Source organism: Coloeus monedula, assembly GCF_965178545.1.
Source record: "Coloeus monedula genome assembly, chromosome: 4".
Lineage (NCBI taxonomy): Eukaryota > Metazoa > Chordata > Aves > Passeriformes > Corvidae > Coloeus > Coloeus monedula.
This window is the reverse complement of record NC_138784.1, coordinates 9,958,633-9,973,337: the sequence shown is the minus strand read 5'-3', so window position 1 is coordinate 9,973,337 and position 14,705 is coordinate 9,958,633. Positions and strand designations below refer to the sequence as shown.

At 46.6% G+C, this 14,705-nt stretch overlaps 1 protein-coding gene across 1 annotated transcript; it reads left to right on the top strand.

The window, feature by feature from the left end:
- Positions 1–197: 197 nt before the first annotated feature.
- On the top strand, positions 198–7,680 carry PKDREJ (polycystin family receptor for egg jelly; the record flags this gene model as incomplete). Its single annotated transcript, XM_082281145.1, is given in 5 exon segments — positions 198–6,150; positions 6,153–6,201; positions 6,203–6,351; positions 6,766–6,990; positions 7,667–7,680. Coding segments are annotated over 5 exon segments (6,390 nt in total).
- Positions 7,681–14,705: the final 7,025 nt, after the last annotated feature.

Below are 14,705 nucleotides of genomic sequence, written 5' to 3'. Positions count from 1 at the left end.
ATTATTGGCCCCCAAATCTTTGCTCCTTCTTCTGGACCCTCCTCCGGCCCGCAGTGTCTGAGGTTAAATAGTGTTCTCTCCGGCTTCCCGCCGGAGGAGGCTCCGGTGCCCTCGGGCTGCTGTCCCAGCCGTTGGGCCACCCCAACGAGCAGCACCCGGGAGGCCGCGCGTTCTCTGCCCCGTCCCCTCTGGCCGCGATGGCCGCTCTCCTCCTTCTCCTCCTGCAGCTGCTCGCCTGCTGCCGCCGGAGCTTGGCGGCGTCCGCCGTCCGTCTCCAGCCGTCACCCCTGCGGGTCAGCTGCCCGGGCCTTCACGGCCAAGTCTTCCAGCGGCAGGACAACGAGCACAGGGTGTCGTGCCTGTGGAACAGCACCGTGACCCTGCACTACCAGCCCGCTCCAGGAGCAGGGCCGGACGTAGAGGGGGAGGAGGGGCAGCCACCATCCCCACCTGGCTGCCTCTGGTACCTGAACTCGGCCTCTGTGAAGAACATCTCACGCTGGTCAGGCCAGGTGGTGCTGCAGACAGGACAAGCTCCCTCCCCCGGGGCCTCCAGCCTTCTTACAGTGCAATGTTCGTCTGCCTCCTGCGCTGCACCCGAGTGCTTTCACCTCAACGTGAGCGTCGAGATCTCGGAGCAGGATATGCGGCTGTTCGTGCTTTGGCCGCAGACACACGTCATCCACGTGTGGCAGCCGGTGGAGCTGGGCTGGTGTGCACGCCTCAAGAGTGCTGGCTGGCAGTACCGCTTCAGCAGCCAGGAAGGCGTACCCTCGACCCTTCTCCTTCCCAGCAGTGAGCACCAGGACACAGCATCACCTGCTGTCTACCCAACAGCTGAGTTACAACAGACCTGTGCCACCTACTACAGCCACCGCTTGACTGTGCGCTACAGGCACCCTGGGATCCACGTTGCTTTGGTCAGTATTGAGCAGATGCCTCACATAAGCCTCAACCTCTCTCTCAAGGTGGAGCCTGACTTGCTGCATGTCCTCAGTATCAGCTCCAAGCTCCTTAGTGTTCCTCAGCAGCCCCTCAGCTTATCCTGGTGGCTTCAGCCCCTTACCCTGAATACACTTGCCTACAGATTGGTGGACACACAAGCTATAGGAGGTTGGCTCTGCTCCTACAGTTCATTTACGTTGCTGAGCAGCTTCTGTGCCATTTCTACACCTCAGAGCCTGGATGAGATAGTGGTGGCCAGCATTTACTTCCATGTTGATGGAAAGAGGTTTGAGGAATTGGCAGGGGAACTGCACCTGCTCAATGGTACCCTGAGCTTAACTGCTGGCAAAGAAACTCCCATCCATGTCAACCTTTGTCCAGGGAAGACCAACAGCAGCACTTACATTTTCAGGTACAATCAGAGAACATTTTACACATCTAAAGACAACAACAGCACTATTTCCACAGATTGCCCTAACACACACACTGTGTTCTACCAACACAAGGAGCTCTTCTACTTACTCACCATAGAATTTGTGGCCTTGCAGTGGTACAAGTTCAAAATGTACCTTTATATGAATCAGAAGAGGGCTTTGATTAGGTCTCTGGCAGAAAGAGACCTTGATGTCCATGTTTTCAGCAGTGGCCGTCCTTCTCTTCTGCAGAACTTTAGTTATTTAGTGTGGTTTATCCCTGCACAACATCCGATGCTACAGTGCGAGTGGACCTTCCATCTACAGCTTTTTGGCACAAAAAAAGACCATATTGTCCAGAGTAGCACCTACACGTACAGCAACCACGTAAAAAATGCCACACGTTTTGTCCGTCGCTCTGCTTTACCCTTTGATGCAGAGAAATACACGGGGTTTGTGGCAAAAGTGAACTGCACCAGCAGTGCACCTACACCAGCTCTTTTAAGCGTCAGGGTCAACAACCATACTGCAAAAACCATAGAAGCACCAGTGGTTTGTGAGAAAAAAGAGTGTAAGATAACCAGGTGCTGGATTCAGAGACCTGAGCCCAGATCCTTTATCTTGTACAAGAAAAAGGCATTATCTTTTTACCTCTTTGTCAAGTTGGACATAGACTGCTACACTGGCATATCTATCAAACCCCTTTGGCGAGTCTATCCTGCTAAGGACATAAAAACTGAGCCGGACTGGTCAAATCCAGTAAACACTTCTGCAATGTTTGGCGTAGACATGATACATTTAACTGTTCCCAGTAATACTTTAGATTACGGGTTGTATCTGTTTCTTTTCAGTGCTGAGGTAGTCCCAATTAGGACCACAACAGTCCTCAAGGCCCGTGATATGATTTTTGTTCAGATTGAGAGAGCTGATCTAGTGGCAAATATTTCAGGAGGCTCAGTCCGCACAGTGGGTTTTTCTGAGAGCTGGACTCTCGATGGCTCTGAATCCTCTGATCCTGATTCACAGGAAGGACCATTGATATTTACTTGGTTCTGCACTAAAGACTCGGCAGACTATCAAACCATGAAATTCAGCCTGAAAAACAGATGCCATCCATTCCAGAAGGATTTGAGATGGATAACACCCTCAGGTCCCATTCAAAAAATACCACCAGAATCCCTCCCAGGAAGCACCTTATACTACTTTCGCCTGGTGATTCAAAAGGGCAGAAGGAAGGCTTATGCTGATCAAGTTGTAGAGGTGGATCCTGGTCCCCCACTCATTCTGGATTTGAAATGCCTTGAAAACTGTGGTAGCTCTTTAATTCCAACAGAGAGATTTGCTGTGTCTGGAAAATGCTCAAACTGTAAACCAAGAAACAAGCCACTATACTACTGGTCCCTTTTTTCAGACACCTCCAAAGAAATTCATTTTGATTGGGCTTCCAAAACATCAACGGGAAGGTCTGGGGCTTACATATCTATACATGCTCTGACATTCACAAAGCCTGCATATCACTCCTACATACTTCACGTAAGAGTAACTACCTGGGATGGTAGGACCTCATCCAACAGAAAACCCTTTGAGGTAAATACTCCACCACGGGCCGGCAGGTGTAACATCAGCCCACGTCTCGGTATAGCCTTTCTGACAAAATTTGTTGTTAAGTGTAAAGGATTTTCTGACAGACATTTACCTCTGACATATAAAGTGATTGTAGCTTCCAACGTACCCCAAACTACCACAGTAACTTCTGTGGTGGAAAACACGTTTGGCACAATTCTGTACTTTGGTTCTGAGCCTAAAACTCCTCCATCTTTTCTCCCAGTTGGAGTGCCCTCCCACAGGTACACTTTGACACTTTACGTTCAAGTCCGTGATTCCTTTGGGGCATTTACCCAAGTGAGTTTACGTGCCTACGTAAAGAACCCACTTAAAACTCAATCCCTTTCAGCTGTGTTTCACGAACTGCTGGCCTCAGCAAGCCGTTTAAGCGCATCGACATCTGCCCAGCAGACTGGGGATCGTCTTAGAGCTGGTTATTTGGCTTATCTTGCAGCCTCACTCTTAAACTGTGTTAAAGACACACCAACTGTCCAGCTCCCTCAGGCTCAGCTTCGGGAAGCTGTGGTTAAAACAGTCTTGAATATTTCAGTAAATAGCATCATGGAAGTCAACCAAGTACTGGCTGTTCTTTCTGAAGTCACGGAGGCAGTTGAGAAAATGAATGTTAGGTCACTAGACCTTGCCATTGGGAAACTGACAGAAGTAACAGGAATTCTGAAGAGACAGAGGAGTCAGATCCATTGGTCTGAGGAAGCAGAAATTCAGACCAGTGGAATACTAAGATGCTTGTCCAACGTCCTGAGAGCTGATCTTCTGCGTCTCAAGAATGTCAGTGCAGATGGAATTCAACATGTTTTCTCCATCATGGAAGGTGTAACAGATATAGTTTTCTGGGGAAAAGTCCCCGGAGAAATAGAAACTCTAATGGAAACAGGACACTGGAATATCACTCTGAAGAAAAATGAAGCCTGGAACATTACAAATGCTTTGCCTGCCACATACACCTGCCAGAACTGCTTTTATCCAACACTGAGAGAAGGAGATGATGCAGGATTGACTCAGGATACTGTGTTTTCAACTGCCATTTTTGAGTTTGATGAGAGTCCCTTCCCTTGGTTAGGTTACACATCAGATATCATATCAATGGTCTTGGGGTTTAAAATGACAGAGACTAAGGCTAATGGGGATCTACTTCCAGTCATGCCTGAAAGAGCAGACATTTTTCTTGCCAGGAAAGGTAGACTTACGACTTTTCATTTAGTAATGGGACCTGATAAAACAGAAGCTTACACAACTGGAGGATTTAGTTTTGAGGTCAGTAAAACTACCACGAGCATAAACTTCCAGATCATGACAAAATTAAAAGCTACTTTCAAGGTGCTGATATTTACAGGTACCAATCTCACTCATGCTCGACCCGTGGCCTCATTTGCTGCTTTTCACAACATGCCAACAGTTGCAAGTGGAAATGAGACAGCCGTTGCTGACTGTAGCATTACAGGTCCCTATATTGTCTGTCTCCCACAGTCCCTGCTGACAACCATAGTGCAGGAAAATGGCACAGACACTCAGAACATCTCCGTTGTCTTGGAGACACACTATGTCTTAAGGTACCCAAACCGGAAACTGGTGGGCATATACATTTTTAATGACCACTGCCTATTTCTGGATGGGATTGGAAGTCAGTGGAACAAAGACACATGCAAGGTTGGCTCCTTGACCAACTGGCAGAAGGTACACTGTGTCTGTGACTCCAGGCGGAATCGCAGGAGTCTGTCAGCCCTTCCTGCATCCAACATCAAGTTCCTGGCAGCCAAAGTAGTAGTTCTTCCCAACACAGTAGATCTGGGGAGAAACCTGATAGCAGACATACCTAAAAACCCACTGGCCCTCATAACAGTGCTCTCTATTTTTGCCGTCTACTTACTTTTGTGCTGCTGGGCCATAAGAAGAGACAGGGTTGAGAAGGAGATCAAGTACATTATCGTTCTGCCAGACAATGAGGCCTCTGATGCAGGGAGCTTTTTGGTCACTTTGTACACAGGCAGTCGCTGGAATGCTGGGACCAAAGTAGAGGTCTTTCTGCAGCTCATTGGCCAGCAGGGCAAGAGTAAGTTCCGTTGTTTATGGCACCAGCCTTCTCCAGCTTTCCAACGGGGAAGCATTGATTGCTTTCTGATAACTACTAAGAGAGACTTGGGAGATATTCGTTCCTTCAAGGTCAGGCTCAATAACGAAGGCACATCTCCAACCTGGTTCTTAAGCAGAGCTGAAGTTGAGGACACATCCACCAGGAAGGCCTGGTTCTTTATGTGCAGAAAATGGCTTTCCTTTGACAAGAACCAACCCTTGAAAGACTGGAAATTTTCTGTCATAGACCCCCAGACACCTCTACCCAAATTCGACTATTTTCTTATTAATTTTAACAGGAGACTGACAGAATACCACCTATGGCTCTCAATTTTTGCTCCTGTTACTGCTGGGGCTTTCACCAGGTTCCAAAGGTTGTCTACATTTTTAGCAGTAATATTATTCACCTTGCTTGTTAACATTATGTTCTTTAATGCTGAAAAGGATGAAGAAACTCCAATATACCTGAGGTATTTGAGATCAATAACGGTAGGAATTGAATGTGCTTTGCTTACCCTCCCCATGGAAATGTTAATAATTGCCTTATTTAAGTATTCCCAGAAGGACCCTCCTCCTGTTGTGACTAAGATGTACCCAAAGGTAGATTCTAGGTACTGGAATAATTGTGTAATATCTGAAAAAGATGCAAATGTAATTGACACAGAGGAGCAGACGATAACTGTGAATTCCCCTCAGGTGGGTAGAAAGTCCCAGAAGTCAAGTCCCAGTTTTGCAGAAGGGGGCATCTTTTCCCAAGTAAGGAGACTGAGCACTACCATCAGGCAGCTTCGCAATATCCCGGACACTGAGCCCTTGCTGTGCTGGTGGTGTGTCTTTGTGGCCTGGGGAGTGGTTCTGACCATAACTGTGCTCTCATCCTTCTTCATTGTGCTCTATGGTTTGTCCTATGGCTACCAGACTTCCCGAGAGTGGCTCATAGCATCCGGAACTTCCTTTCTTCAGAACGTGTTTTTCCATTCAATTCTGAAATCCTTACTTTTCTCAGCTATGAGCACAGTTCGTCCAAAATACTCTGAAGACCTTAGATGGGTAACTCAGGAAAAGCATGTGGAGATTAACTTGGCTGAAGAAACTAAGGGAGGTACCTGAAATTTCAAAGGCAATATAAGCCTTTGGAAGCTGATGAAAGCAAACATGCTGAGAAGTGCAAAAATTAAAAGAAAGGCACTTATTTTCATGAAAGGTTTCATCAATCATCTTGTCTTTTTATCACTGCTATTAAATTTTGCTTGTTCCACTGAGAATGCCAACAGTTTTCACTACAGCCAGTCCCTGAGTAGAAGCTATTTTCAAAAAACTTCCCCCACCCAAGTTTTGTGGCTAAGCACGACTTTGTATCTCACGGCAGTATCAACTCCTCTGCCCAGTTCAAAGAGGTGATGCCCAAGGAGCCACCTCTGTGCTGAGCGTGGCTCTCACCTCTGCCTGAGCTCATGGTGATTTAAGAGCGGAAAATAGCCTGAAGGCTGGAAATACCGGCGTGTCCATCCCGAGGGCCGAGAACGCCGACGTGTTCATCCCGAGGGCTGGGGACACGCTGAGAATGCCTGGGTGTCCATCCCGAGGGGTGAGGACACGCTGGGGACAACGCGTGTCCATCAAAGCCGGAGCAGGGAATGAGGGAAGCAGGACGCGCTAACGGGCGCACAGCGCCCCCTGCCGGCCGCCAGGCGCCCCCTGCCCCTTTGAGGGAGGCCCCGGAGCCGCGGCGTCCGCGCGCGATCCCGGAAGTGGCTGGGTGGGCACCGCGTGTGGCGGAACGGGAACGGGAACGGGAACGGGAACGGGAACGGGAACGGGAAAAGGGGCACCGCCGGAAACTGGGTGGAGAGTGAGCGCCGGGGGCGGGGGGAACTGGAGTCGGAGGGGAAACGGGAACCGGGAGGCAAACAGGAGCTCGGGATGGAACCGGAATGTGGGGGGAGGGGGAGAGGCACAGGAACCGGGAATCAGGGAGCAAAGGGGAGATGGGGAGGGGACCGAGGAATGGGAGACGGGGGGCGAAAGGCGCTGGGAGCTCCGCGGGGGGGAAACGGGGACTTAGGGAGAGCCTGGGGGAAGCCGGGAACCGGGCCGACGGCAAAGGGGAGCCGGGCAGCGGGATCCGGGCCGAAAACGTGAGCCAGGGGAGGGGGAACCGGAATCCGGACGGGGGAACCGGGAGTGGGGGAGGACAGCGGAGCCCGGAGCAGGGGGAGCAGCTGCTGAGCAGGCACTGCCTCCCAGGAGACACTCACGGTTCCCGAGCTAGAGGCCACTTCCTTCCAACTCCAGGCACCTGCGAGCCAAAGAATTGGATCTGTGCACTAGCAATTAATAAGGATATGTAACTATATTCTTACAATTGAAACGGCATGTTTTATATAAACAAAATTAAAGACCTTCATGCTTCTGGATCCCACACCAGAAATACTTTCCTCATGCCTTAACTTCCCATCTAAATTAAGGGCAAAGAAGCTGTTACAATGAAAGAATTAGTGATACCTTGTCTCACTTTGTGCCTTACCTCAAACAGTCTGTGATCTCTACAAATACGACAAGTTATGTCAAGAGCCTGATGAATGCTCCCCTGAAAGTTTTATTCTGCCCAGATGCAGCAGTCTGAGGTCGTTCAGACCAAAGAAGGCTTTTGTTTGATGAGAGCTGTAGGAAAATACTTGGATTCTGTTGTTACGGTGACTTGTAATGGAGATGTGCTCCCCAGGCTGTTTGAGATGCCAAGCTCTCTAGCCTGTGCCTCACCTTTGCACTGATCTGTTAGTAAAAATCAGTGGTTTTACTGGCACAAAAATCACTACACCAAAAAAAGCTGTAAAAAGCCCCAAATTCCCAATAGATAGGTACAAACCCGAGATTTGGATTAAGAAAGAAATTAGTTATTTATGTGGTTGCAATGGTTAGGGCTTCTTTGTTCTTTAGTCCAGGCCAGAAAAAAAGGGAGGACTGGCATGTGTATTTTGCTCCTTTTCTCAGTACATGGTGAAAGCATTTTCACCTGCTCTTTCTGTTTTCTTTTTTGCTGCCCATCTAACACCTGAACCATGCCACCTCCTTTGAAGTCTGCTTTTAACTACAGGCCATAACAACTTTGCACTACGCCTTCTCCCCCAGCTGTTAGTTTATTTTGTCATAATTTTCCTAACATGAGTGAAGTTATTACTCATTAACCGCCCTTGGAGCCATGTGTATGTACAGAAAGGAAGCACATTTAAATCTGGCATGACACATCACAGTGTTTTTAAGCCTTATCTACCTAGACCTATAGCCAGCACTTTGAAATACATGGACAACATACAACTTCTGTCAAGACCCCATCAGCTCTGCTGCTTAATTAGCTCTACTCTGAGCCCACACTTTCCTTTTGGACCTCAGTGAAATCTTAGACCTGTCTGTGTTTGCTGGACAGATGGAGATCTAAAGCCAAAGAAAAGTTTATTAAGTATCTGTGACATGTTGAGGATGCTGCCAATTTTTATTGGATTTTGAGCTGCTTGGGTAAAAAGTCAGAACTGTGAAGATTTTATGTGTCTGCCCTCCTAGCATGTGACCCAGGAGGAGCAGTCCACTCTGGTTATAGTGAATTCTAGGATCTACACGTCTCCATCCATGATTAAATTCATCATATGAGAAAAGGACACTTTTCTTCTGTTTTACCTGTGATGAACAGAGAAGTAAATTTGCCCAAAAGAATTTCTAGAAGGAAAGAGTGTAAGTATAGACCCTCTGGAGAACAGACTGTGCAGAGTACAGAGCATGCACAAAAGGAATGGCCTGGCACTCAGTGATAAAATAGGTCTTCAGCTGTCTAAGAATGAATATTTCTGTGTCCTACAGAGAATTGTGGAAGTGGTTCTTGTACACGTGCCTTGATACCTGTTTGATGCATCAGGTGTTGAAAGAAGTGCAGCCTCAGTACCTGCATATTTTTAAGGCAAAGTATTCCAAGTACTGGTTGGGTAGCCAAGTCTTTCTGACAGGGGCGAACAGAGTAACCTGAAAACATTGCTAAAAATTCAGGAAGTTTTGGGCCTGCCTGAATTCATCTTGTTCCATCTTGCTACATGGCTAGAAGAAAGGAATTTGACATAGGTGTATGTCAGGAAGTTTGGAAGCTGCTAACCCTTGACTACAAGACTTAATTTCCACTGTGAAGTGTAACCAATGAAGTGACCTTTGTGTGGAGGTGTGAAGCAAGGAACCCATTTGCAAATTTTTGTGACAGAACTACCAACAAGTGCCCTGGAAAACTTTCTAAGGGTTGGGTGACTGTGGGCTTTGGTCTATCAGATATGCTGCCAGTAGATCTCTCCAGTGCTTTTCTGTGCTTACTGTTCACACCAGATGGGATAACAAACCTCGAGGATTATGTCCCAGAGGAAATTAGCATGGCTGTGGAAGGTGTGGTGGGCTGTGTGCATGCAGAAGTTGTAGGTATAGTAGGGACAAGCCTGCCTTTATTCCCAGGCTTTCTTGAAGCTGGCACTCTTCACCCCATACCCCTCACCCCTCTGGTAGTTTCGTTTTGCTTTTCCTTCTGGATAGTTTTGCTTTATTTCATTCTGCAGTCCCCAGCTCAAGCTCAGTCCTAACAAACCGAGAGCTGCAGTCATGCTTTATTGGAAAGAATTCCCTTCCCCAGGCATGTTAACACTGAACATCTTCCTGGTCACAGGAGGAAGTGGGCACTGCCTTCACAGCAGGGACATTGTCACATGCAACCCCATGTTATTGGGCTGTGTCTTTCCTTACAACCCCAGCTTTGCTTTCTGTAGGGAGATAAATCATTGGAGCTGTATTTCTTCCTTTCAGGATTACGTCAAGTGGCAGTGTCTTATTTCCCAAAATACTGTGTTAGCCTCTCCTGTATTTCCACAAAATCTTGGTGTTCCTATTTTTAGACTCTGTTGGAAAGTACTGAACTAAGTTTAGATTGTGCTTAACCAAGCTGGTACTTTCAGTGGTACATGTGTGGCCCTGCACTTAAGTTTTTTTAAGGACAACTTAAAACGTAATGGTCACCACTTATATATTAATAGAGCAACTTGCTCTTCCCCACTATGGCTATTAATGTAGCATTTCTAATAGGGAGCTGCAGTTTGGAAGGGAGACAAAACAAGTTCAGGACAGAGGGTTACTATGGCTGTAGGTTGATTTTTTTATTGTGGCTGTACAGTAAGAGGGAGATTTAATGAAATCTGACCTCAGGTCTGGTTTTTCCATTTTGGCAAAGAATAACTGTGATCCAGAACTGATGATCACTTTAGCAACACTTCAGTGTTTGGATCTCTAGTATTACAGGAAGATGTTGCCTTGTGCAACCTTCCTGTGTGAAGCTTTAAATTCTCACCTAATTTGAGGTTCTTACTAAATGCTGCCTAATTTAGAGAAGGCTGCATGCCATCTCTGAGTAAGGGGCTCTTGGGCTGGGTTTTTGTTGAGTGTTGGTTTCTCAGCTTTGTTAAATCATGGATCTTAGGTATAGATGCCTTTTTGAGATTCATCTTGTGTTCAGAAAGCCTTTTTACCTAAGGAAGGGGTTTGATTTGTCTGTGTTACTTCTCTTTCCCTACAACTGTTCAGAAAACACACTGGCTTTCACACCTGTGACAACCTAGACTGTTTATCCTGCTGCTGCTGCCATGGAGAATCCATGGAAGCTGTTGTTCAGGAGCGGGGCTTGGGGCCTGCTCTGTGACCCATGGCTAGAGGGAAGCCTGCAGGGATCTCTGTTCCTTCCAAGCAGAGAAAGTGTAGCAATACCAGCACAACCCCCCAGCCCGGGGGGGGGGGGGGGGAGGGGGGGAAGGTGCGGCAACAAGTCAAGGTTTAATTCAATCAAGTGATCTTTGGGAGAGTGAGTAAGGATGAAAGTTCTGAATGGCTACACTTGGTGAAATTACAGTCCTGGGCTAATTCATGCTGAACCCAAGATAAGTCACCTCAAAGGAAGAGCAGGGAGGCAGCCACAGGTGACCTAAACATGCCTTCAGGGCTGTAGCACAAAGAAACAGGAGGAACAGACTTGTTCACATGGGGATTAACTAGCAAGTAAGAAGGTTCTGCTGTTTTATCTACTACCTGATCAGTTAGGCAGCAGATTGCTTTTCTGAAGAAAGCAAGTGCACCGCTGCTGCTGAAGTGTGTTTAAATATCTGTCACATCAAACACTGGTACATGCCAGGGTATGAACTCCTGCCCTTCTACTAGAGAGCACTCCTTCCTGTAGAAAATCAAGCTGTGAATATTTTAATAGGTTATTGTCATCACTGGTGGATACTGCAGGAAAATCCTGGCAGGTAAAAGAAAGAAGGGTTTTGTAGGAGAGGACTGAGGGTGTGTCAATGTTGGTTTTATCTGACAGCCTTTCAAATCAAAGTCTGCATCTGTTTATAGGAACTTTGTTTCTTGTATGGTTTCTCTAGTTTATCAGTGACTCAGAAATACAGGAGTTTACTGTGGACTATTAAGAGGGGCTTAACTTATGCATTGTAAAGACTTGTGCTAATGAGGTTTGAAGCAAAGAAAATCAGATTACTTTTCTGTGCTACTACTTTGCCACTGACCCCGACAATTTAAGGGTGATTTATGATTTCTGGCATGCCTTCCAGGCCTCTTAGCAGAGTGCTCTGAGCAGAATTGCCCTGAAGTCTTTAAGAGTCTTCAGAGAACTGGACTGAGAGCCCTTTCCCCAGGTCTGTATCAGGTATCAGTTGCAGACAGCATGGAGAAACACTCTTACAGCACTACCCAACCCCTGCCTTTCTTTTAATGCAGTTATTTACTTAAATTGGAACTGAAATCTGTGTGCTTCACCTTTTGCCAGGACATGTGAGCTGACCTCACACACGTCCTGCAGCACTCTAAGCTTGACCTGGCAGGTTTCTGCAGAGCGTGCTTGTTCAGTGGTTACCCAAGCATGTGGGTAACTGTTCTTTCCAGAAGAGCTGGGCAGGTGCATCAGGTAAGGATGTGTTCAAGTACCTTGTGGCATCCAGTCAGAGTGCCATATGCTTGTGCAGAATTCAGTTCTAGGCAAGCTGTTGTCAAAGACCTGTTCAGCATGTGTTAGCCAGCCAGACTTGTGACATGTTACTGGGACATGGTGCTGCTTCAGAACTTTCCAAGGAGAAAAAAAAAACAGCGGTAGCACCTGGTGATGATTTGGGTTGCTTGTGGTCACAAATTTGCCTGTCATCATTAAGAAGGGACTAGTGCCCTAGACTTTCTCAAGAGATCCTTTATCCTGCTGTTGGTTTGCTAGAGGGAAGTGAGTTCTCCCTCTGCTTCATGTGTCTGGGGGGCACCTTGCCACACTGTGACATCGGGCATCCTGCTAACATGGTGTGTAGGGCCAAACCGATGAGCTGACATTGTGATAAACTAATGTCTGTCTCAACTGGGTTTATGCTATAAAGACATGGTTATTCAAAGCAAATGAACCTTTTGGAAGCCACTCTGTGGGAAGGTGCATCTTGTCTGCTTGGTTTAGACTAAAGGTGTGAAGCACACGCATAAACTTGCCATTAAATATCTTTCATCAGAAGGAAATGGCTTTACTTTGTTGTATAGCAAACTTTACTTCTGAATGGGAGCACTCACTCTGAAATCTGTGTGTTCACTGACCTCACACCTTTAGCTAGTAACCTTAACTTTCCGAAGTGCTGATGTGTAGGCAAGCTTTCAGGACAAATGATGTTCCCAGTGAAATAAAATGTGGTACAGCTGCTACCAGTGACTTGTAAGCTGGGAGTAAAATGGAAAGCATCATAAATTCGTCTGTAGCTTGCAGGCAGGATCATATGCTTTTCAACTGGCATAGCCAAAAATGTGTTTGTACATAGATATCATTCCTTCCCAGTGGTAGGCATTGAACAGATTCTGTTCTACATGCCAATGATCTGTGAGAGAGCAGGTGTTTATATCTAACATACTTCATCTCTGAACCCAGGGCTGTTATTTTAACTTGGGATCAGGACATATTCATTCCAATGTCTATGACGTTCACTGCCATAAATACTTCTTTTTTGTTGTTGTGGTTCTTGGTGTTTTGCATTATTTTAAAGAAAAGGTCACCATTATAGTCTTTTCTATTTGCTTCAAGTGACTTTCCATACTCTACTTCTTTGGGGTTAATGGTCTCCCCTTTTTAAGAACGACTGTTTACAAAAAATTGCATACAAGTGTTGATCTGAATCTCATTCTGTCAAATGGATGTGTTGGTATTGCTGCTGGGTACCTGCATAAAAGGTAAAGTTAGGTATGCCAGGGGGACCTAGCTAGCAATCCTAAAATGCAGGGCTCAAAAAGTAGGCTTCATAGCTGAGTTGGTGCATAGCTTGAAGAATCCAGATTTTAATGTACAGGGAGAAATGTGCAGCATGTACATGCCTTACAACTAACTGACAAATCTAAAACATTTGAGTTGATTAAATTCTCTCAAGCATCCCTGTGAGGTAGGGAAAACACATGATATCCAAGAGTCATATAATTTGTGAAAAAATACAGTTTCCTAAGGTGCTCTCAAGGTGAATTTATTTCTTAAACCAGTGTCCAGCCCCATTTGTGTTACATTTGAAGAACTCTGTGCTACTGAAATGCCAGGAGTGGCAGTGGAAAGGCTGGTGGTAAAGGAATGATGAGGTAAGAGAGATTATTTCCAAAATTAAGTTTCAGGGTTTAACAGGCAAGGACTTTCTGAACTGGGTGTCTGTCATGAAGCCTCTGTAGCCTCTGAGGCCTTCCATGTTCTTCTGGAACATTAGATGACAAGTAGTCCCATCTCTGCTTCACCTTGCCCCTAGTTCACCTTGTCAGCAGATGTCTCTGAGGATTCAGTTTCACCCCGTCGGGCGAGCAGAAATAGCAGCTTACTGTCACCAAAAGAGGGATGTGCAGGTCCCTCATCTCAGCCCTGCCTTTCTGCTGGTGCTGCAGTTCTGCCTCTTACCTTGTGCTCCTGTTAGCAGCTGTTGGATTCCCCTGCAAGCCAATTTAGTTCCCTAAAGCAATAAGAAAAAAATATTGGAAGAAGAAAATTTAAAAGTATTTTTTTGTTACTGCATTAGTAACTAGTGTGATGTAGTAAGACTGAAACCATGGACTAAGGTGTTGGATGCTGGATACCAGCTGCCCATTCTCTGTGGTTTGGGATGTTTTAGATCACCTCTGGTCCCAGCCTGTAGGCTGCATAGTCACCAGCTGGGCATTCAGGTTGGAGTGTGTTAGGTGTGCTTCTGGAGCACATCTTTTGGTTTATTTTTTCTGAAACCCTCTGGTTTGTGTGCTGTAAGGCTTCTCTGTGGTGCAAACCTGTGTGGTAAGGAGGGACAGTCAGGCAATTTGTTCCCAAAGAAAGCCCCTGAGCTGAAGCATAAATAGGGATGTGGCCTTAGTGGACTGAATCAGCTCTGCAGGGAAAGGGTCTGGCTCCAGAGCTGGAAGAGTGGGAATGCCCTGCTGTCCTTTGGCAGGCTGTGTATGTGCTCAGCTGGGAGCACACACAACCTACCTGCTCAGATACCACCCAAACCCACATTCCTGGTGCTCACCTTCTTCATAGCCTGATGCCAGCTCTGCTTCTCTTCCAAAACCTGACTGGTTTGCAGCAGAACACTGTACCATGAAAAGCGT